Raw genomic sequence first — 23,155 nt, 5'->3', positions numbered from 1 at the left:
TTAACTGCTGTTTAGCTAAGTATCATTGCAACAGAAATGCAAAGTATGAGATAAATGTGATCGCAAACCACCAGCATTTGTTATGCTACCAAGTGCCCACTAACCTTGATTTGGCATAGGACAAATCAGCCACATATCATCGCCATCCACTTTGTCTATTTTACTGCCATCGTACTGATGTCCTTTCAGAGTGCACGCATTCACTCAATTTTAACTATCCAATTCCGCTTTTCCTCAACTGGCGTCAAAGCGTCTATTTGTGTCAACTGCTAAACGAACAATAGATTACAACGCGAATCGATGTTTCAGTGATCACAAGTTTTTGGCTTCATAACCTACATCACTAGCTGTTATACGATCAGCAAAAGTAAGCCTTCAACCCTGTTCGTTTAAGATTAATCACTGGTTAATACTAAAGGTCTGTTGCTTCACCTTTCACCTTGCAAAAATGAGGATTAGTGCTTTCAGCAGTGTGCCATTGGTCCAAAATATCCTATCGCCTCTCAATGACACCGGATAAAAAGTATGGATGCATTATCCAGAAATACACTCCATATCTTCGATGTTTGTAAATAACATAAATCTGTTGCCATGATCGGCCTCTGCTCACCTCAACACCAAGCACCATGCAACCCTTTTTTGTGTTTATTGCAAGATCAATCCGAAGTAAGCCAGATAAGTGTTTCAAATTAAAAAAATTAATATCGCTAATGAAGAATGAGTAGCCTTTGGCAAATCTGTGCTGGCTAATATTACTAAACTGACATTTTACTTAAAAGTAAGTGAACAAATTGCAATGCCCTTCACACTACAAAAAAATCTTGCGTACTCCACTGGATAGAGAATTGAAGCAACAAAAGACCTTCGGATTTTTAAAACGGATTCTTCTATAAGCAGAGATGTACGTATACGCCGCAAATTCTGCGCCGCATACTTGCGGCGTAGACTTTTTCTTTACGCTAACGCTTACGGCCACATTTTTTTGGATAGTTTGCGCTTGAGGCTACGCCGTAAAGTTTTCGCGGTTTTTTAGCGCATAGCGTCAATGCATACTTTTTAGTGTATTTTTTTCGCTACAACACGCCAATACCTTCCAGCGCTGCAGTTGAAAGAATGTTTTCAATGGGCAAAAACATATTGGAACCAAAACACAGCAAAATGTCAGATGAACACTTTCGGATGCTTGTGTTTCTTCGTGGAAATTCAAAATAAAACTTGTTTGTTTCGAGTGGTTTATACCGTTTGAATGTTTAGCACCTAGCAAACAAAATTAGTTTACGCCAGTGTATGCGCTGGCGCTGACGCCGCCAACTTTTTTTACAAGTTACGTTGACGCATACGGCGTATAGTTTTTCGAACGTTTGCGTTTACGTTGACGGCGTCAATATTTTTTGTATGCGCGTACATCATTGTCTATAAGTAGGAATACAATACTGTAACAGAATCTTGTGTATTTTTGTACATTAAGGCAGAAAGTTTTTTCATGCAAAATTAATAGCAAAATTAATATTACTAAGTAATTTCTCTGCTCATTAAAACACACAGTTCGCAGATTTCTTACGGAGAGCTAAGAAAATAAATAATGCAGCTCTTGATGATGTAGTCTGCTAGTTTTCTTCTGTAACGCAACGTCCTCAGAAAGATAAAAATAGAGCAAAAACGTACGAAGACAAAATTACTTATCTATTTTGCAATAATTGAAACCAAACCTTTTCATCTGCCATACGTTTTCAAACTGGAGCATCTCTCTATAACTGGTAAAAATTTTGGAAAGTGGGCACTTCGCAAACAAAGACAAACTCATCTGAAACAGTTAAACCACTACAGAAGAAACAATCATTTATGCAATACTTGGTTTAATTTTTCATCCGAGGCCGTCGATGCCTGGTTCAGGAAAGGCAATTGAAGAAGAAGTAAAGGTTGTCATGTATTCTTCGTTTCCAGTAATAACATCCATTGCATTTTTCATATCTATTTTTATATTGTTTACACAGATTTTGAATGCGTTCATATACGTCTACCTGCTACAAGATCATTCGTTGTTATTTGTGATATATCTGAGCAAGTACTACAGAAGAAACAATGTGAAAACATTACAACATCCTTTCTACCATCTGTTTGTAAGAAAAACAAACGATTAAGAGGACAAAATATAGCCTACATCCAAAATTCGTATTAGATAATTCTCTATTATGGATAGTTTGCATTGTTTGCACGAAGTTATATAATGCTCTGCCGTGTGCTGAAGATGTTTAATGTAGCCCAACATTTATGTTCGATTAACAATTGTTTGACCGTTAGCAGTCCACAATATTTGACAAGGTGCGCAGTAAATACTGCACTGGAAACGACGAGACGATGTCAATGGAAGTTATTGGTAAGGTCCTTCATCATATGAGCCAAGCTGAAATGTGAAACTATTGCATGAAAAAGTTACTTTTAAAACTCTGTTTATTCAGTTGCTCTGAAGCGTTCCTACTTTATTTTATATCTTTTTGTCACGACATCTATGATGAAGCATTGTTTGTTCAGTTGCAGTGATTTACAACGTTTGCGAGCTTCAATTAAACTTCCTTCTCGTAAAATTTTATATCGTATGGACGAATATCATGCAGTAAAACAAAAAAAACAGGACGTACAATCGTATATTACTCTATATCCCCGAATCCGAGCAATTGTTCATTTTTTCAAGGTAGTTTCAGGTAGGTGTAACTTGAAGTAAAATATTTTTTTTCTTAAAGAAGTTTTTTTTATGAAATATGTGTGATTGCAGTTCTCTCAGTTTGAACTGACGTTACGAAGATGGGTTAAGCATTGTAATTATTTTTTAAAGAAAACTTAGCCGTCGAATAATAAGTTTCCTGAACAAGTGCTTTCACGTCAACGTGCTTTCTGTAGCAAAGAAGCAAAGATGGAACAAAATGAAGATATTAAAAGTTTTGGAACTGTTGATTTTGTCGTCTTTGGATGTAAGATGTTCACTCTGCATCTAAATTGTTGTGTGCTATTGGTTCGGCAGTGGATGTGTATACATTACTTCATACATGTAATTGAAAGTGAATAAAATTTAACTTTATTACTTTTTACATCTTGACTAACCTATGTTCCTATGTTGTGATGGAGACTTTGACTTTTGAACTAAAAGCAACCCAGTTGAAACTTGTCATAATGACTTTTCGTGTGTGTAGTGGTAGAGTTAAAAGGAAATTTTAAACGGCAGACAGTGCCTTTATAAGGTATTTTTTGATAAGGCGCAGTTGACTAAGTATCCCGCTCTACATACGCCAATGCAATGCTTTTGTCCGCCCCCTTAGCTCAGTGTTTACGCGCTTGACTCAAGATCACGCGTCGCTAGTTCGGTTCTCGGGGCGTACGCTTGAGCACCCCATTTCAGGAATGTTCTTCATTCAGCGGCACCAAGCAGATGAAATAATTCCTCGGTAACAACACTTCAACAACAGGAGGAAATCCACTCTGTCAATCTCCGTAACTGGTCCTGTGTCAAAAGTCTCTATAAGCATGCAAAACTACCAGGAATAACCTACGAAGGCTTTGTCAGTCCGAGGATAAAGATTTAAAACCAAACCAATCAACTTTTTGTGTTGAAATTTGAAGCACTAATTTTTCAAAAAAAAAGATTAAATAATGGCGTCATTTCAGTTCCATGTTAACAAATTAACAGTCGTGGTGACCCATTTGAAAAACTTTGAATTGCCTTTGGAGTTCGCAAAACGCTGATGAAATTAAATCTAAAGTTTTGCAAAATAATAGAAAAAAATTTATGTCTACAGTTTTTACTCGTTAATAACAGTTTTTAAATATTGATTAGAAGGAGAAAAATAAAAGTACCATACACCAGTAAGAAATTAGTGGAAGTTGGAAGTTTATTACTTACTTGTTTTGTAAGTTGCTGGTATAGGCTAACATATCTATGGTGTAAAATTATTAGAAGAACTATTTGACGTTTAAAGGCTCTCTTGTGACTGCGATATTAATTGGAATCTACTACGCAATCAAAGATAGAAAAAAAAGCAACACAGATGCATACTACTTTGGAGAAAGACAAATGTCGCCGGTATATTATTTCTACTGTTTATTAGTTTTGATATAAGTTTGTTAGAAATGTCAACATGTGCTTGCATGCTTTGCATAATAAAATACCCCAAATTTCTTTCACATTGTCACGTTAAATACCAAAGCAACTACCATTTGTTAACCGAACTGCGTAAAGATTTCACATAAAAAGCATACAATCACTAGATTCCCAAACATTCTGTTCCTCAGCACCATAGAAACCCAACACCTGTCCCGTCGGTTTGACGCTACCGAGACAGGGGTGGGTGTGCCTCAACCGTCTTCGTACGGGCGTTGGGTTTTTTCAGCTCTTTTGAATGTGATGCTGAGAAACAGACTGCCTACCACATCATCAACGACAACTATCTTCAGGTCATCTAATGGTGTAGAATGTCTTGGAGGATGAAACCAAAGACTGGCTGCTCTCTAGTAGCCTTCCGGTTCAGTCCAGAAACATCGTGAGTCTGGGGCGGTAAAAGGATAGACCGTCGGCCCCAGAGGCTTACACGACAAAGAAGAGCACCACGCTTTGGATGAAGAAAAACTTGCTATTTCTATGCGGTTTTGCTAAAAAAAAGGGGATGTGTGGAAAAACACCAATGAGACACACACCAACGCTTCACTCAAAATGACAACTCCGGTAGGGTAAAGTTTGGTCAGATGAAGGAAAACGCTTGGGTGCATTTAACTTCAATTCTGCATTCCTTTTGACGTCCTCACGACTTTCTAAGACATGTTTGTAGCAGATCAGTGGAGCAAAAACTCAGTTGCGAGCGCTAAATGGTCTTTCCTTTTTTTTCGTTTGTGCAGTGGTTTCTTTTATTAATTAGTTTCTTTGCGACTAATTCTTCGGGTTTGATTGCAGCAAAGACAACAAAATTGTAAACATGAGATGGCAGGCTGTAGTTGGGAAGCAGATACTGAAACAATACGCACAGCAGCCGTAATATTTTATTGTTTCTTATGTAAAATATAGCACACATGTTTGGTGTCACAGTGCTTATCCAGACAGCACAATCGTTTGACGACGTTAAATCAATGTAAAAATGACGAGTTGTGCTGTTTGGGTAGTGACTATTATCACTACTTTGATTCTGCCGTCACCAAAACCTTTCGCTTTTTGTGACCATTTTTGAGATGTCTGCATGTCATACGTTTAAGCAACCAGTGTTGCAGACATCCAACATGCAAAGACGAGGCCACTCTTTCTCTTGTTCACAGGAAGCTGGGCCGAGCCGTTCGCTTTGCTAAAACGTCCATGGCTCTTCAGGTTAACATTCCAGCTGACTAAAATCAAAATAGCTATATGTGTCAGCCCCTGCACTTCTACTTTGTGAAGCTAACAAACAACATATCGTTGCAGCTAACTGCCTCTCAGCGTAGGCTGTGCAAATATTGGCACCCATAGTTGATAGAAGGTTAGAGTGCTAGACACTCTGCTTCTAGCGCTTGACACGTAATGTTTTAAAGATGAAGCTGCTGCTGAAACTGACAACCAAACTAAATTAAAACCAAACCAAAAACACAACCAAATTAAATATAGCCTATTATAGTTTTGAAATGGAATTTTGTGACAGACTTCACGGCATCTGGAAAAGTGACACCAATTTGTTGTACCTTGATTTTCAGATTCCACTGGGCCTTTCTATATCGGTGACGTTTATATCAGCAATTCTAGTGATTGCATATCCAGCAGAAACATATTTGTTTGGCTTGATCATGGCATGGCTTGCTGTGGGAAGTGTCATACCAACGATTGTTGCATGCGTGCTGTATATTCCTTTGGTTCATCGTTTGAATCTATCGACAGTAAACCAGGTGAGGAAATTATTACCAACATATAGATAACTGTAGCTAAGCTTATTTAATTTTTGTATGACTGTACTGGTTTACAAAAACTTTTTACAAAAATTAAAAAAAAATTATACCAAAGCTTTTAGAATATACTGTTGTGTTCTAAAATCATGGCTAAAGTTGAAATTAAAATTAACCACGTACCTATTATTAATGCAGCTTTGGATTGAAAAGGAACACCCATTAAAATGATGCTTTTACAAATGAAATTTATTCTAAGCCTTTGCTATAATGTCTACTCTTGGCTGTAAGAAGTTGTTTTCTGATCTATAGGTTGACATATGATATAGGCTAATAAAGTATGCCTTTAACATGTGGAATGGTATCCTAACGATCTAGATATAGTTTACACCAATTCAATCGTCCTATGCCAAATTATTATTTTCGTATAGCAGCCCTCACCCTTGTCTACTCCTCAGAAGAGTACTGCCCACCTGTTTGGTGCTGCAGTGCTCACTGCCACATCATCGACACTGCCATCAATACCGCTCTGAGCACAGTGACGGGCGGCCTCCGTCCTACATCATTGGACAATCTTTTGAAGAAAACACTTTGTCTCTCGGTCGACGGGCGTTGGAGCCCAACCGTCCTCTCCAATCCAAGGCCCCTGCTTCCCCAAGAGAGCACCCCTGTCGACTAAAATCAAAACACTCATTCCTGCCAGCCGCTCAACTTCTGATCAACGAAGCTGAGGGACAAAATATATTTGAAGCTAATTGGGTGGATCATAAATGGAACTCTCAATGGAAGTTAAATACCACCAGACTCCATTCGTTCATCCCCAATGCCGACACCCGTCTCACCGGCCTGGCACTGCAAAGACAGGCATGGGTGCCCCTCAATCGTCTCCATATGGGCGTAATGCTGTTCCACTCAGCCATGCACCTATGGGGAATGGCTTCACTCTCTACTTGTGAATGTGGTGCTAAGGAGCAGACAGTATAGATTACTTCATCTGGGTGTTTTGGATGATGATGGTGATGTTGCGTGTTTTAATGTTAATGCAAAAGAATGGCTGGTCTCTAATAGCTTTCCAGCTTAGTCTTGGAACATCATAAATTAGGTGTGGTAAAGGGGTAGACCCTCGGCCCAATAGGCTCACACTATGACCAGTGCTGTATTTGTAAAAAAAGCACAGGGTATACTGTCAAATTTGCCAAAATGATAAATAATACACAACTTGCAAACTTCTATTTCTACCATAACATAAATTATCAACATCAAAATTGGACGAGAGGTACACAATTGCTTATTTTTCTATAAGTACATTCCAAACAGTCTACATCTTTAACCTCTTTACAAATTTGGGATCTAGTATTCTTAGCTTGTTGTTGTCGCATCCAGGCTTAGACCTGGTGGTTGAAGATTTAGATTAAGTGGACGGGAAGACAAGGAAGTCAATCTTCGTGTCCACCTTCAAGCATGCCTTAAAATGTCCTGCCAAAGACACAGCCGCATGCTCGTGAGCGGTATCGAACCGGCGCCTTTCGAGTGCCGTTCCAGGGCTCTCACCACTTGGCAATGCAGCTGGCTATGCAGTCAGCTCGGCTATATATCTTTAGCTCAGGGGTGTGCAACCTTTATTACAGGAGGGCCAGATATAAATATAACTTGTGAAATCGCGGGCCGCACGTTTATTTAACATATGCTTTCTAACAGGCACAAAAAAAGTAGTTTTTTTGTTATTCATGTTATTCTTTTAACATTATTAGGGGTTATCTCCTTGCAGAAACAATAAGTTAAGACTCATAAATTTCTGAAGAAAACTGCTATTCAAATTTATTGTCACACCGACTTTAAACGAATTCAGTGAGAAATTTGCAGCAGGCTTCTTTTTTCGACGACTTTTTCCAAATTTACTTTAATAGAAGCGCTCTCAATTCGAGGTCCATTTTCAAAGTGTTCGTCTGTCAGAACCGCTCGATAAGGAGATTTCATGACGTCCATTTTAGAAAAAAGTTGTTCGCACAAATACGTTGAGCCAAAAAGAGCCATTTTTGAAGCCATGAATTTTTTCAAATGTGGAAAGTCACCTTGTGTAAGATGTTTTCGGTAAAAATCGCCAAGATTCATTGCTAAATACTTTACTTTCAAATCCGTTTTATCTTGAAGATCAATCAGTTCAAGTTGGATATCAGCTTGTGGTTTGTCAACGTCTGTGTTGAATGGCGAAGAGAATACCAAACAAATGTTCATGAGATTTGAAGTTCTTGAAAGGAGCCAAAAGTCATACAATTTTTCAAGTTGGTCTGCAAATTCAGTTTTCTTCTAAAAATGCATTCCATTGTCTCTCAAAGTTGGAAAGTGGAAACGATTTCCTGTCTGTATGTGAGCTTTCCAAAGACACAATTCAAAATTGGCACATCTACGCGGGCCGCACAATTTTTCTTTGCGGGCCGCATTTAGCCCGCGGGCCACACGTTGCACACCCCTGCTTTAGCTGATCGGTGGTTTAGCAGCCAGGATCTTACATATTTTTTAGAGGTAAATTGATAGCCACAGATGGTCCATTGCAATTAATAAACATCAAACAGCTCACATTATTAATGGTCCTCAAAGAGTTAAGTAGTTAGTTAGTAGTTGTCAAGAATTAAGGATAGCATACGCATTCTCTTTGGAAAACCGGAGGGTATACTAATAGTTGCTCGAAAAAGCAGAGAGCATACTGCGTATACCGCCGTATACCCTCGAATACAGCACTGACTATGACGATGACGACAACAACTACGATTATTTTGAAATATAATAAATTGCAATTAATTGGTTCTGGAGCCATCAGCTGCAGCTGGAGATAAAAAAAAAACAAGTTCATATCTTCTAACACAAAAAACTATGTCGTTTGATTTAACAACATGTTTGCATTCTTTAGTACCTTGAACTTCGCTTCCATAGCAGGGTCAGGAAGTTAGCCACTGTGATCTCATGCGTTTCAATGGTACGTTATATTAATTGTGTTTTTTTACAAATAAATGTTGAAAGGTTTACGATTGTTGATGATATTTTAAGTTGTAGATATATTTCTTGTGGCTTACCAGCAAACTAAAAATACCAGAGAAGACTGGCGTAAGCGACAAAGTTTACATGCTCATCGCTCAATGAGCAATCACACAAATAAGAATCAATTGCAGATAAGAAATTTTCCAACGAGTGCAATTCCTCATGCACATGCAGATTGTGGAAAATTTTGGATACAGAGTAACAGTAAACTGCTTCATAATCGTAGGATCTAGGGGTGCAACCGCACCCCCAAACTTTTTAATCAGTCAAACATTCGGGCAAATTTGATAAAAATTTGGCCAAGAACTTTCAGAACATTTCATTCATTAAGATTGGACTTATTTTTTTTTTACTCAAATAATGGTTATGCAAATGTCAAATAACGTGCAACGGCACCCTTAAACTATTCGATTAATCAAAAATTTAACAAAATTTAATAAAAATTTGGGCAAAATCTTTCAGCATGTTTTAATAATTTCATTAAAATTGAACATTTTTGATTGTTTGCTCTAATAATAGTTATGCAAATTTCAAACAAAGTGCAACCACACCCTTAAGCTATTCAATTAGTCGAAAGTTTAACAAAATTTAATACAAATTTGTGCAAGAACTTTTAGCATGTTTCAAAATTTCTTTAAGACTGAACTTATTTTTGATTTTTTACTCAAATAATCAAAACTATATTTTTGTGTGAAATTTAATGCATGTAAAATTTAAAAAATCCACTAAAATTGAGTATGATTTAAAGGGAGAGAGTTAAGAAACAATCGTGTAATTTGTTGAAGGTTAGAAAAATTTAAGCAGAAAACATTCAGATGTTTGCATATTTTAGGAAAAGTATATTCCAATCCAATGTGCTCCAATATTGAAAGTAATGCTTTAAACGTATAACTTGCAATATCAACATGCTCACCTGAAATTGTTGCCTGCAAGTTTAGTTCATAAGATTTGAAATACCTTTTCAACTTATTTTCAACATATGAAAATATCCAGATGCTTGCAAATTTTATGAATAAAATATCCTTATCGAGATGTGCCAATATTGACTTTGATATTTCCTTTGGATTTTTCCAAAAATTTCATTTGGCATTTTAGCTACCTCAGTCCTCTCTTGTGAACAATTGAAATTAAGTTTAAACTCAATGTCTGTCTTACTTCAAATTATAAGAAACTTAAAAACAAACACGTGCCTTATTATTTGCTGTGGCCAAGCCATCACATTTGTTGCTGTTTTAACTTTTCGCTTTATGTGTAGGTTTTTTATATGTCAATGACTGTTTATATCCCTGGAATCGCTTTAAGTGCTGTTACACCATTTGGACTGAAGGCAACAATTATTATGACAAGTCTTATTTGCACCTTTTACACCACTTTGGTAAATGCTTATTATTTATTTATCAAAGATTTGACGTATTCAATACAATAAAAAGATAACATTAAAAAAAAAGTTTTTTTTTAATCGTTCAAAATCTACTGGCTTAAACTTAATACACGATGTTTTTATTTTGGGCCATATCTGTCAGCAAGCTATTAACTTTACGTGTGTGAAGATCTCACTATACAGTTGGTCCAGAATAAAAATTGAATCACTGAATCAGCAGGAATAGCTTATTCTTTAAATTTCTATGAAGTACCTTTAAGTAAAGCGTTGAGATTTAATTATGTTAGTGGCCTATTTCATATTATTTTTTTTGGTAAATTGTATCTTAATGGAAAAGCTTTCTAGAATGTGCATTGTCGAAATAAGCACATTGATGTATTGCAGGGGTTCTCAACCTGAGGGCCATGGCCTCCTACTGGGCAATGAGCCCTTTTCAAGGGGGCCATGAAAAAAATTAAAAAATAATAATTTTTTTAATTCATCATCTCTAAGTCCACTCCAACACTATATAACAAAAGAAATAAATTGAAAGTTAATAAAAATGCCTACTTGGGAGATTGGATGCAAGAATTCCACAAGTATTTCCCTGACCCTGACATACCAGACCAAGCTGCTACACAAGTAAAAGGTCCTTTGCATTGTCCTGTTACTAATATTCCAGACACAAACGATGGTGCGCAAAGCGAACTCTTGAAGCCGATTGAGCTTTGAGAAAGATAGTTTGACCACATTTTGCGCAAAACTAAGCAAATCGTACCCTAAGCTTAATGAAATTGTCAAGACGACTTCAGCGATCAGAAACTTATTCCCCAATAACAGAAACGTTGCAGTAAGTATCTGAGCGCGCAAGACAGCAAACCGTTTAGACGTCATAACCTTATATCAATTGTCTTAAAATTCATCAACTTATATCATCAACTTATGTCTATAAACCAGTGTCATCTTTTTTATAATGCTCCAGTCTCATCAAACCCAAGCATTCAAAAATGAACAAAGGAAAGGAATAAAATATCTAATGTACATTGTGAATCGAGACTGGTTTAACAGCAATTAAGTAACTTCAATCATCACTATATCTCTATGTATTAATCAATCAATTGTTTCGAATTATCTTACGCTGCCTTCGCCATGTAACGCTGTTCTTGCCCGCTCGGATCAACCTCGCTCTGCTTTCAACGCATTGATCAACACGATCCCCTGATCAACTCGATGTAGCCTCAAAATTTCCACCCCAATTTTTTACTTTTTCCTGGTAATGTAGCCTATCAGTGCCTCTGGTTTCAATCACTAGCCTCCCCGACCCAGCTGGGCGAACCTGCGTCAACGTCTGGCCAGTGCACATCCGTGCTCGCCGAATCAAAGCTTACTCTTCTCCAGTGAGTATGTATTACAATCCCACCTATATTTTTTGTTTCTATTGATTAATCGAGCCTCTGCTCCACATTTTTATTTGAAATTTGTTTGCCACGAGAGCCAAATTATCCTTAAGTAGTTGACTCTCTTCCTCGTGGTAGACCCCAATTTCGCGTGAGGGAGACGTGGGCGCCGCCCGGCGGTCAATTACTGCCGGTTCCAGCGTCCACACGCGACGGGTCGCCCGGCCCGTCGCAGGCCATCTTTCTGGGCAATGCAGAAAGAGCCTGTCTCCCTGGCCCGCTCCGCCATTCTAAATTTGCGGACGGGTCATGTAACGTTTTCGATCCACACTCTCCCTCCACAGGTACCTCGCTCCCCAGCCTGGCCCCCGCGACCTAAGCTGGTGGACTTACCCCTCCGGGTGCATCGTCACCCCTAAATCACGCCGCTCCCCGCCGCCGCGGGGTGTGGCAGGCCGGTTTCTGAAAGTCTTCGACCTGGCTATGTTTGTTTGTGCTCTCTCGCCGTGTCAATTATTTGTACCCGTGCGCTGTTGATGCGAATAAAACAGTTTAACAAAAAGTGGTGCGATACTGACGAGCCCAGCCTCATGGGCGAAACACGGTGTCTATCGCTGTCAATTCTTGCTACAAATCGGCTGCTGAGAAACATTAATACACATATTATGATTATAAGGTTGCGTAAAAGACAACATACAAAAATTGTAGAAATTATTAGCCCATGCCTATTCACAGTTTGTGGTGAACAATGTAAGGAAAATGTGTATATCGATAAAAAAAATACGACTTAAACTTTATGAAAAAATACAATGCTTGTCGTAGTTCAAATACGCACAAAATTGGCTCGTTAATTTTAACCAATTTTGATCTTGAAAAGTGAAGACATAAAGACCGTACCGTATAAAAAATATTTCTTGTTTAATGCTTCTTCAAAATTAAATAAATGAATGAACAATTTCCAAGATAATAATTCATGAGCTTTTGATTTTTTTTGAAATGTCTAACTTTATTTTGACCAATGACTGTCGAACTTTATTTTATTTTTTAATCTTCTTTCTTCTTCTTCATTGTGTCAATTTGCCATTTAAAAGCGCAATACCTCCTTTTTTACATCTGTTTGACTGAGAGAGTGCAGACTCGACGACCTTTTACGCCTTTGCAGAGCTACGTTTTTGGCAATCTCTCATTGGATACACATACGCAGTTGCACAATGCACACTGTATGATTTTTTTTTTGATTTTTTATGTAGCCTACGTTTTGTTTCACATTCAACTAAAAGTAAGTCACCATCCATCCGTCCATAAAACTGGTTGAAAATATTTCTGAACAACCAAAACCCAGGTTAGGCCTACTTTGCAGTATTTTTCAAATTTAATAAAGCCCTTACTTTTATGACTTTATTGACTTTAGCGGGGTCTGGCAATAAATCCCCTAAACGCTTTTGTCTCATTTCAGTACAGTATCTTCAGGGATTAATTCTTTGGCTGTTCTACTGATAGAAGATTTTGTTATTCCTCAAAAGCCAAATTTAACTCAAGCTGCAAAGATTACCATCAGTAAAATAATTGGTACGTTTCATAATTTATGTAATTTGTTGATATGCACAAAGTAAAAAGATGAGTCAATTAACTTGAAAGATTTTGCACAATCTAATAAAAAAGTTAGGTAAAGAAACCATACCGAAATATGAATTGTAGCATGAGTCACTCGTGCAATAAAAGGTAAGACAAACAATTCACGTAGCTTCAGCTAACAAAACCACGCAGAGATCATGTGAGCACAAAGTTATATAATGTCAACCATAATGTTTTCACGAAATTATACATTACTTCAATTTCCTTATAAGCTTATATTCTGGTTGGTTGGTTTTGAATCTTTATCCTTGGACTGACAAAGTCTTGATAGGCTATTCCTGGTAGTTTCGCATACTTGTAAAGGCTCTTGATACAGGGCCGGTTACTGAGATTGACAGAGTGAAGTTTTCCCATTGTTGTAATGTTGTTGCCGGGGAATTATTCCATACATTAAGTGCCACTGAACGGAAAATAGTCCTGAAATGAGTTGCTCAAGCGCACTCTCCGAGAGTCGAACCAGCAGCGCGTGATCTTGAGTCGAGCGCGTATCCATTGGGCTATATGGTTTGTTTTGATACAAAATCTTTTGTTGTGATTTCGATTTTAGAAAAGTGATTTCGTTTTGTTGTGAATTTGAAACAAATCGATATTTAGGCTTAAAAGAGTGTTGCACCAAAAATGCTAGGAAAATGTTTCTAAACGCAATATTTTGATTCAACACAAAAGTATTTGTTTTGTTTTCATTTGTTTGTAACAAAATTTTGTATCTTTTTAAAAAGAAAGTTTTTATACTATCCCAGTTGGAATGTAGCTCATGAAATTATTGGACTTTCTCTTTTTTGACAGTGGTTTGTTTCGGAATGACGGTAATGTCGGTAGCTATGGTTGTCGGTTACCTTGATGGTACAGTCATTCGAATCCTACGTACATTTTCAGGAGCAGTATCAGGTCCAATTTTGGGGCTGTTTAGTTTAGGTTTATTTTTTCCTTGGGCAACAACAAAAGTAAGTTAAGAAATACATTAGGCTAATTATTTCTATTGTACAGCAATGCTCACCTATCTTATGCTAAATTTTAAAACTCGTATAATATTTATAGACCAGTGCTACTCAAACGCCGGTACGCGTACCGGTGCCGGTACGCGAGCACTTGGCTGCTGGTACGCGGTCAGTTAGGAGAAATTGTAAATTGAGTATATTGTTTTATGTTGATCAGAACGTCTATAGAATAATTTTTAGGCAACGATAATGTTCAATCTGCTTTCCCAGCTATAGACTGTTTGGTGACCCGCTACTACGACGACTTCCAGTTACCTCACAAAGAAATGTTATTTCGTAATTGTTATCCATTATTTCAACAAAGTATCGCAATGTTCGATGCGAGATGATCATACTTTTTGTGTGTTTGTGCTGTTTCCACGTGCTTGACTATACCTGCAGCGTCCAGTAACGAGCAGAGAAGTGAGAGGCTCAATCGATCGGCCCCAATCTGACTTTAAAATACCAGATGATTGTAGTGAGTTGAGCACGTTTTTACATAGATTTGTTGAAGCTATAAACCTTGTTCTTTTTTAGAAAGTGAGTTAGCTGTTAGCCCATATTAGCCTATAAAAAGTAGTTTCAGCTAAGTTTTAAAAATGGCAAAGCGTGGTCCTATGGACAAATATATGAAACAGAGACAATCAGTTTCAGACCTACATGATGATTCTGATTCAAACGAAAGTAATGCTGGAAGCACTGAGGTGCTGACTTTAAAAAGAAGTCGTTCAACATTTGTTCGAAAATGTGATCCATCGTATTTAAAATTTACGACATGTTTCCTAAGTTAGCTACCGGTACTGTTATTGACGATGCTGGAGACAATTTGGACGTTAAATGTGTTCAAGATACTGCCACAGAACATTTGTCAAATTTGGTGGTACGTATTCAACATTATTTTCCTGAACAAAAAGATCCACGAAGAGGAAATGAATGGTTTCGAAACCCATTTGCACCAACTGTAAACGTAGAAAAGTTAAATCAGGGGTGTGCAACGTGCGGCCCGCGGGCCAAATGCGGCCCGCGAAGAAAAATTATGTGGCCCGCGAAGATGTGCCAATTTTGAATTGTGTGCCTTCCGCGAAACATGTTTATACGGTAATTTAGTTTAGTCTGGTACGTTTGAACAATTCATTGTGGAGTGGATTATTGTAAATTTCGCACCTTCTGTTAACCATTTTAGAAGTCTCCCACCGGCCACCGCTAATCCATCGTATTTAATTATTTGGAACGTAAAAATGTATGGTCACATAAAAGGCATTATGAACAAAGTACGACTTTGGAAAGCTCACGTACAGACAGGAAATCTTTTCCACTTTCCAACTTTAAGAAATTATAGAATGCATCCTGAGAAGAAAACTGAATTTGCTGACCAACTTGAAAAATTGTTGTATGAATTTTTGGCTCGTTTGAAGGACTTCAAATATCATGAACATTTGTTTGGTATATTCGCCTCGCCATTCAACACAGACATTAACAAAGCACCAGAAGATATAACTTGAACTGATTGATCTTCAAGAGAAAACGGATTTGAAAGCAAAGTATTTAAAAATGAATCTTGGCAATTTTTACCGAAAACATTTCAAATAAGATGACTTAATTTCCACATTTGAAAAATCCATGGCTTCAAAAATGGCACTTTTTGGCTCAACGTATTTGTGCAAACATTTTTTTTTAAAACGGGCGTCATGAAATCTCCCTATTGATAGGTTCTGACAGACGAACACTTGGAAAATGGACTTCGAATTGCGATCACCTCTATTAAAGTAAATTTGGAAAAAGCCATCGAGAAAAGAAGCCAGCTGCAAACTTCTCACTGAGCTCGTAGACGGTGTGACAATAAATTTGAATAGCAGTTTTCTTCAGAAATTTATGCGTCCTAACTTATTATTTCTGGAAGCTGCATAGCCGAGTGGTGAGAACACTGGAACGGCAATCGAAAGGGCGCCGGTTCGACACCGCTCAAGAGCATGCGGCTGTGTCTGTGGCAGGACACTTAAAGGCATGCCAGAAGGTGGACACGAAGATTGGCTTCCTTGGCTTCCCGTCCACTTAATCTAAATCTTCAACCACCGGGTGTAAGCCTGGATACGACAAACAAACAAAAAAATTCTGGAAGGAGATAACCCCTAATATAAGAATAATATAAATAACAAAAAAAACTACTCTTTTGTGCCTGCAACTACTAGAAATCATATGTTAAATAAACGTGCGGCCCGCGGTTTCACCCAATTATTCATATCTGGCCCTCTTGTAATAAAGGTTGCACACCCCTGAGTTAAATATAAGTGTCGATGTAAAAGATGAATTATTGGATCTATCTGCTGATGAAGGTTTGCGAAAATCTTTTGAATCAAACTCCCTTGCAAGCTTCTGGGTCAAAATAAAAGCAGAATATCCGAGACTGTGTAGCCTACCATGGCTATTAAAACACTGCTTCCATTCCCTTCTACATACCTATGTGAAGCCGGCTTTTCTACCATGAGCTGTTTAAAGGGAAAACACAGAAACGCGTTGGATATCCATGCTCCTCTACCGGTAGCATTAATGTCTTCCATTGAACCGCAATTGGATAAGCTGGTTGCAAATAAGCAAGCGCGCACTTCGTATCAAAATTCGAAAGACCATTACTAAAAGTGTTACTTTTTTTTGTGTATTTGTTACAAAAGTAACAATGACTCTGCTTTTGTCTTTTTTCGCAACTTGACCGGGACGCCAAGTGATGGAAGGTGCTCAACCGGTACACGGCATAAAAAAGTTTGAGTAGCACTGTTATAGACCATTTTAAGATGCTAATTTGTTTTTGATATCAACCTTTTATCAATTTAATCAATTTACCTTTTATCAATTTATCTTTATCTGTTTTTAACGGCTCGTCCGCAATACTACGCTTTACTCATTGGTTCTGCTTGTAGTTTTAATTAGATAGTTATAATTGAAAATGTGTTCCAGGCGGGTCTGAAAAACATAAAAATATGAATTTTTGCTGGCTTATCTTCTTTAGAGCCGATGACAATTAATTTTCGATGGGTTTATGGGAGATTGATAAACCCCTGTGGAATCAGTTAAATTTTCCAGAATGTCAAAAGTAGAGGATAGGCCTACTGTAGTTACGAAAATTAATGTTAGTTTTTGTAATGCAAAGTATTTACGTTTTGATAAAGGACATTTGATTTGATCAATAACAGTTACTTTTAATAATGTTATTTTTTTAATAATAGGGTGTGATAATAGGACAGATATTTGCCACTGGAATATCTTTATGGATTGGGCTTTGTAGCTTTCTTTATGGGAAATCAGCAATTGCAAATCGCGCACTTCCAGCATCTATTGATGGATGTTCCAATGAGATGACTTTTAACACAACCCAGACATTTACGAATACTGAGAGCTTCCAACCAACGACGCTTGTATCAACCAACTTTTCTGAAAGGTGAGACTGCTGTTCATGACATCACTATATGTCGTCTAAGTTAATTCAATCTGTTAATCGTATACTGCTGTACTCTCTGCTGACACAATGATGTCGATTTGTAGCCCATCAACAACGTGCGGTCAAATCAAGCTACAATCATTTAAGCTTTTAGATAATGTTGAAATGTGTTCTGTGCAATGTTGATAAACAACGTAAATCAGCATGAAAGCAAGTCAAAATTGAATTGTGAGCTTGTCACACACGCAAAAATAAAATGTCTCTCATTTGAGGAAAACTAATTACTACATTTTCTATTGCACATGAGATGAGTTACAGTAACAGCCATGGTACTCCATACAAGCGCTCCAGCTATTGGCTTGTATTCGTATTAAACGCTGTAAGATTAGAATTTTCACATCGATGCTTCAGTTCTAGTATGGCTAGTTTGGCAGTCTGGTTGAAATGATGACAGAAGTTGACAACAAAAAAAGTTATTCACATACAGCAGGGGTCACCAAACTTTTTTCTTTGAGGGCTGGATTGCTGCGCGATTAACAGCTGCGGGCCATATGCAAATAAAAGATATGCGAAAAAATATACAACTATTTAGAACAGGGATGTCCAACCTGCGCCGCCTGGGATTTTTGTGCAGCCGCCAATCATTTTCACTCCAAGTAGCATTTTGAACTTTGAATTTTTAGCCTAATTAAAATGTACCAGTCAGTTTTTAAGGGCGTAGTAATAGTATAGTAGGCCTATGGGAGCAACAGAATTAGGCCTATATACCTTATAGGTCCGATTATATCTAAAGTCCGATGGCTCAGTAGAGCAGCCACCTAAAAAAAAAATTCAATTATTGTTACTCGAAATAAAACAGTTCATGGAGAAAAAGAAACAAAATGTGAACTTGATAGAAAATGAAGAATGATTTGTCTTTCTAAGTTGACATCACAGAAATGCTAGCTGAGCTTAATTTGCATTTACAAGGGAAAGGTTAGTTGTGTAGTTCAATGTTCGAGCGAATAAGTAGCTTTACCAGGAAATTAAAACTTTTCATAGCACAACTGAAAGCTGTCGCAATTGTCTATCTGAAAAAGCTCAAGACTGATCTGTAAACTATGAAAAGTATGCTAAGTTACTGGTTTGCTTGTAGTTACTTGTTTGTAGGCTATGTTTGTACAAACTTGTTACAAGTTACTTGTTTGTACGAAAAATAATGCTCAGTTACTGGTCTGCTTGTAGAATTGAAGATTTACTTGAAGAATTTACAGTCAGATTTTCTGACTTCGAAAAGATTGAAATTAAATTAAAATTATTCAATGACCCAGTTTCCCTTCAGTGTGGTAAAGCGCCACCCGAGTTCCAACTTGAACTGATTGAACTGCAAAGTCGAGAAAATTTGAAAACTTTCCACAGGGAACACACTCTTCCTTTATTTTATAAGGAATTACATTCATGTAATGAATTTAACAAATTAGTTAGTTTGTCCAAAAAAATATTGTGCATGTGGAGCAGCACATATTGTTGCGAGCAGTTATTTTCATCCATGAAAAACATAAAAAACTGCAGAAAGAAACAGACCGACCGACAAACACTTAGCAAACATCCTAAGAATCAAGACAACGTCCTTTAATGCAAATGTTGATAACATCTTAGCTGGAAAACAATGCCAAAAACATTGTAGAAATAATTTTTTGTTTCTTTCTATGTGTTTGATATTTGTTCCTATATTCAAAGATGAAATTAATGGTTTTTAATTGTTACTTTATGTACCCATTTTTTTTAAATTTAATAGTTTCTGCGGCCCATTGAATTATTTCAAGTGTCGATGCGGCCCACTATAATAAAAGGTTGGACATCCCTGATTTAGAATCTCCATTGACTTGAATTGAGCACAATAAATAACAAAGTCAGCTGTGGAATAGCAAAGTTGTGATGAAAATCGAAAGGTTGCTGGAAAAGTTATTCCCTGCTGTGATACACTACAGGGCATCGTGCTCTTGAAATAACATTACATCTTTCCAAATTTGGCCTAGGCTGTCCCCATTTGTGGAGGCTCAATGATAAAAATGGAACACCAACATGTAGGCTGCCTGGTGGAAAAATGTGCAAATTCAACATACAACAACGAACTATAAGAACGAACAATTTTAACAAAGAAGTCTCTATTACACAAAAAGGAAAAGCCAAAGACTGTTGCTAAGGGAAGCACATGTACAGAATTTATAACAGTGTCTGGCTGTTTTTCTATTACCGGTATTATAGAAAAAGTATTATTATAAAAACAAATTGGTGAACAGTCTCTCTCTGTTTTTACTATAAAAACAATTCTTATTTTAGTTTTAGAATCTATGATAATTTGTAGAACTTCAAATAATTTGTGATAGGCATAGGCAACTAATATTGCTATTTGCCAGAATTGTGTCATGAGAAGAAACGATATGGAAAAATCAATAGCAGGTTGTGTGTAGCTCAACAGCAACGTCAGTCCTTTACAAAAGTTTGGTAACTTTTTTCCTTAACAGTTGTAGTGCAGCTGTTATTTGCGCAGCACGTGGCGGGCCGGATGAAATCAGTCCGCGGGCTGGTTCAGGCCCACGGGCCGTAGTATGGTGACCCCTGACATACAGCATAGAACATAGCAAACTATTGAGGCCATTTCGCTGACAACGTTCCTCTTCTCTGATTTAAAAAAGCGTGCTAAAGAAGATAGCAAAACTTGAAAACGATATTCAGACTGGGCTAGCAAAAGTAATACGGCTATGTGAAGACCGAGATTTGTTGAAGTTTATTTGAAATATTTGCTAACTTGAATGATACAGTATACTATATTTATTACTTTTCTTTCTGAATTATGATCGTTATGTGTGCTTTGTCATATAGGCCTAATATTTAGCTGACACGATATTGCACAACAAAATACACCATATAATCAATCAATCAATTAATCTATAAAATCAATGCCTATGCATATAGGCCACACAAAAACAACTCTTTTTGTATGCAAAATTTTTGGTTTAACAAAAGAATTCGAAAAATCTTTAGTGTTGTGGCGATTGCATTACTATTGATATTTTGAGAATTTTTCGTTCCACTGGTCATTTGAAAATGCTTTGAAGTGAGAGTGCAGCCAATGGTAAGACAGTTGGACACATTTCTGTATGTCCACTATAGCTTTTGTTCAACGGGTGAAGATGATATGACATCTTTGAGAAACTCACGGGTCACTTTTTGCAGCTATGGAATAGAATCAACGCTGTATGCAATTTCATATCTCTATTACGCACCTCTCTCGTCGTTGTTGACAATAGCTGTTGGTCTCATTGCGTCTTTCATCACAGGTAACTTATTAGACTAATACTCGTATCTTTTTTTTTTCTTTTAGCTGACAGCAGCCTATTGCTTGTAGCTGTTCCATTAATAAGCATGGATCCAGACTGACTGATAAGTTGTAAGCTTGAAAATAAGCGAAATAAAAAAACTTACAAGAAAATTCTTAGGAATGCAGTAACTTTTTTTACATCAAATATAGTTACTATTCATTAAAAACTTTACAGCCTGTTTCACCTTAAAAGGGGGATCATCAGAAGGTCCTTATTCAAATAGAATAGCATGGTTACCAATTCTATTTGAATAAGGACCTTCTGATGATCCCCCTTTTAGGGTGAAATAGGCTGTAAAGGTTTTTAGTGAGTAGTAACTATATTTGATGTAGGTCGCTCTGCTTGGCTTTTTGCTTGGCATTGAGCACTTTATGTAGTATTAATAGCATTTACTGTGTAACTTTTGTATATATTTTATTTGACTGATGTATTTACACCTTTTTTATATTTGTTGAACTAGTTTGTTTGGATATGTTTTGATGGATAGCCTACGGCTAATGAAGGAACACCAATGCTTAACACTTTTGTTTATAAAGTTGCCATAGGCCTACACTGTCATTTTTTTTATGAAATGAAAACACTAATGATGTCATAACATGGTTAACATATTCAAATCACTTTAAAGTTTAAGAATTTCTTTACCACCGAACGAATTTACTTTTTAAAAAGAAACATTATTTTACCAGGTCCAAACAAGCCTGCGAATGCTGATCCTACGCTCTTTGTTCCAATAATTTCTCATCCGATTTTTCCGGCCAAAGTTAGAGACTTTTTTCGATTTGGCGTACCTCATTACACTTCAACTAGTGAAACCAAATCGAAGGAAGATAGTGACACATCGGAAAACTTTCCTTTAGAACTTGAGACCGACAATAAAAAAGAGATCTATTTCGATGAAAGTGAAACCACAAAAGAAACCAACATTTAACATTCTTTTAAAGAGTTAAAACTTCTATATTGATCGCTTTGTCTAATTAAAGGTGCAGCTTTGGTATGTTATGTATAGACTTTCAAAGCTTTGGTGCTCTTTATGAAAACAATGATGTTTTTCGCATCAGTTTCTACAATCTACACTTGCTTTTCGCTACAGATGCTCTAACGTTTCAACTATCTGTGCACCAAGTTTATAATAGAAACGGGTAATTGCAATCAAATTTTACAAATATTCAATGAAGTATTTCACAAATACACTACAATACTCAATACTCATGGACTAACATGGTATCAATTCTAGGTTTGTCTAATCATTTAAAACACACCAACCTTCCAATACTTTTGGTGGACGAAAGATAGCACATAGTTAATTATATGGTTTGCGATCTGTATGAGCATTACTTTCGAACAAAGAGAAGATGTCGCTTCCTGTTGGTTTAATGTTAATCAAAAATCCCGACGCTAGTTCGAAAACAGATGAAACCATGGCCGACTACAGGTAAGGCCAGATTTGTCACATTTTGAAGAATTACAGGGGGCCATGATGAAACGCACCAACGCCCACCTGGATACAGGGCCTCCGAGAGAAATCATGACTGGTCGGGAAACAATACTAAAAGCGGGCCCCAAAAACATTTTTCAGCAAAAACACAAGTAACGAGTTGGTATCATGCCTTGCATCATGTGTCTTAAGCCGAACTTGGCTACTTTCCTCATCGTGAAATTGAATTCCTTTAAAGTTTCGATTTCAAACAACGTACAGTATTATATCTGTATGAAAAAACTTCTTTCAATAATTATGAAAATCAACAAAAATCACTCGACTACACTTGCAGCAAAATTGCCATTGTTGCTCAGTATTTTTTCTAAGAAAGAATTGCGGTATTGTTATAGAATGTGCACATGCACACCTCATACATGGTGCCTTTGGCCACGGCCGTTGAGATGAGAATTTAGGTCCAGTACCAAAACGATTTTCCGGCCCCCAATGAAGACACTTCCAAGAAAAATTCACTATATCCAAAGAATGCAGTATAGTTTGTTCAAACTGTTCAAACTCTCTAGTGTTAAGGCAGTGCGGGCATGTTTGCTGATAAATTCTTGTCTGTTCGTTGTGTGGAATCCTGCAA

At 37.1% G+C, this 23,155-nt stretch overlaps 2 protein-coding genes across 2 annotated transcripts; both read left to right on the top strand.

Annotated features, from left to right (window-relative positions):
• Positions 1–2,911: 2,911 nt before the first annotated feature.
• On the top strand, positions 2,912–13,225 carry LOC145782923 (sodium-coupled monocarboxylate transporter 2-like). Its single transcript, XM_082594683.1, has 6 exons — positions 2,912–2,969; positions 3,972–4,075; positions 5,704–5,892; positions 8,798–8,863; positions 10,181–10,300; positions 13,139–13,225. The coding sequence occupies exons 1-6, from the start codon at positions 2,912–2,914 to the stop codon at positions 13,157–13,159; spliced, it is 558 nt and encodes a 185-aa protein (XP_082450809.1). The 3' UTR covers positions 13,160–13,225.
• LOC145783151 (sodium/iodide cotransporter-like) lies at positions 12,856–22,280 on the top strand. Its single transcript, XM_082594943.1, has 5 exons — positions 12,856–13,251; positions 14,104–14,261; positions 17,516–17,727; positions 20,947–21,050; positions 21,779–22,280. The coding sequence occupies exons 2-5, from the start codon at positions 14,118–14,120 to the stop codon at positions 22,018–22,020; spliced, it is 702 nt and encodes a 233-aa protein (XP_082451069.1). The 5' UTR covers positions 12,856–13,251; positions 14,104–14,117; the 3' UTR covers positions 22,021–22,280.
• Positions 22,281–23,155: the final 875 nt, after the last annotated feature.

This window comes from Aplidium turbinatum, chromosome 14 (genome assembly GCF_918807975.1).
Source record: "Aplidium turbinatum chromosome 14, kaAplTurb1.1, whole genome shotgun sequence".
NCBI classification, from domain to species: Eukaryota; Metazoa; Chordata; class Ascidiacea; order Aplousobranchia; family Polyclinidae; genus Aplidium; species Aplidium turbinatum.
The sequence above is the reverse complement of the archived record's forward strand: the minus strand, read 5'-3'. Positions and strand labels throughout refer to the sequence as shown.

What these genes read in the sequence shown, in the direction of transcription:
- LOC145782923 (XM_082594683.1), top strand. Translation starts at nt 2,912, where the DNA reads ATGGAACAAAATGAAGATATTAAAAGTTTTGGAACTGTTGATTTTGTC. An exon ending in GAGAAAGACAAATGTCGCCG is followed by an intron (nt 4,076 to 5,703) that starts GTATATTATTTC and finishes CTTGATTTTCAG; the next exon opens with ATTCCACTGGGCCTTTCTAT. An exon ending in GCACCTTTTACACCACTTTG is followed by an intron (nt 10,301 to 13,138) that starts GTAAATGCTTAT and finishes GTCTCATTTCAG; the next exon opens with TACAGTATCTTCAGGGATTA.
- LOC145783151 (XM_082594943.1), top strand. Translation starts at nt 14,118, where the DNA reads ATGACGGTAATGTCGGTAGCTATGGTTGTCGGTTACCTTGATGGTACA. An exon ending in TTCCTTGGGCAACAACAAAA is followed by an intron (nt 14,262 to 17,515) that starts GTAAGTTAAGAA and finishes TTTTAATAATAG; the next exon opens with GGTGTGATAATAGGACAGAT. An exon ending in CATTGCGTCTTTCATCACAG is followed by an intron (nt 21,051 to 21,778) that starts GTAACTTATTAG and finishes TTATTTTACCAG; the next exon opens with GTCCAAACAAGCCTGCGAAT.